General features: G+C 77.0%; 1 protein-coding gene across 1 annotated transcript in view; it reads right to left on the reverse strand.

The window, feature by feature from the left end:
• The window catches only part of TRIM33 (tripartite motif containing 33), a gene marked incomplete at its 5' end in the record, with an annotated part of 36,619 nt that extends 36,319 nt beyond the window's left edge, over positions 1-300 (reverse strand). Inside the window, one exon of the mRNA XM_019513758.1 lies at positions 231-300. Coding sequence (XP_019369303.1) covers positions 231-300 — 70 coding nt within the window. The remainder of the gene's footprint in view (positions 1-230) is intronic.
• Positions 301-304: the final 4 nt, after the last annotated feature.

Genomic DNA, 304 nt, shown 5'->3' on the forward strand with positions numbered 1-304 from the left:
CCCCGCCACTCAGCTGTCCCGGGGCAGGAGCAGGGGCAGGAGCAGCGTCAGCGCAGGGAGGACCGACAGGGGAGGGGCCGGGAAAAGGGAGGGAGAGATCGCAGGGGCCCCGACGCAGCTCTGCCTCCACACAGCGCTCGCCTGGGCCGCCCTGCGGGCTGGAGGGAGCAGCGGCACACGCGCGCGTGTTGCACGCGGGGCGCCGGGCGCAGCCGTGCCAGCGGGCTCACCTTGCTGCACGTCGCCGTTGGCGCCGCCGGGCAGGGGCACGCTGAGCTGGCGCTCGGGCGCGGGCAGGCAGCGG

The sequence above is a fragment of the Gavialis gangeticus genome, unplaced genomic scaffold, assembly GCF_001723915.1.
Source record: "Gavialis gangeticus isolate Ggan-Ray unplaced genomic scaffold, GavGan_comp1, whole genome shotgun sequence".
Classification (NCBI taxonomy): Eukaryota; Metazoa; Chordata; order Crocodylia; family Gavialidae; genus Gavialis; species Gavialis gangeticus.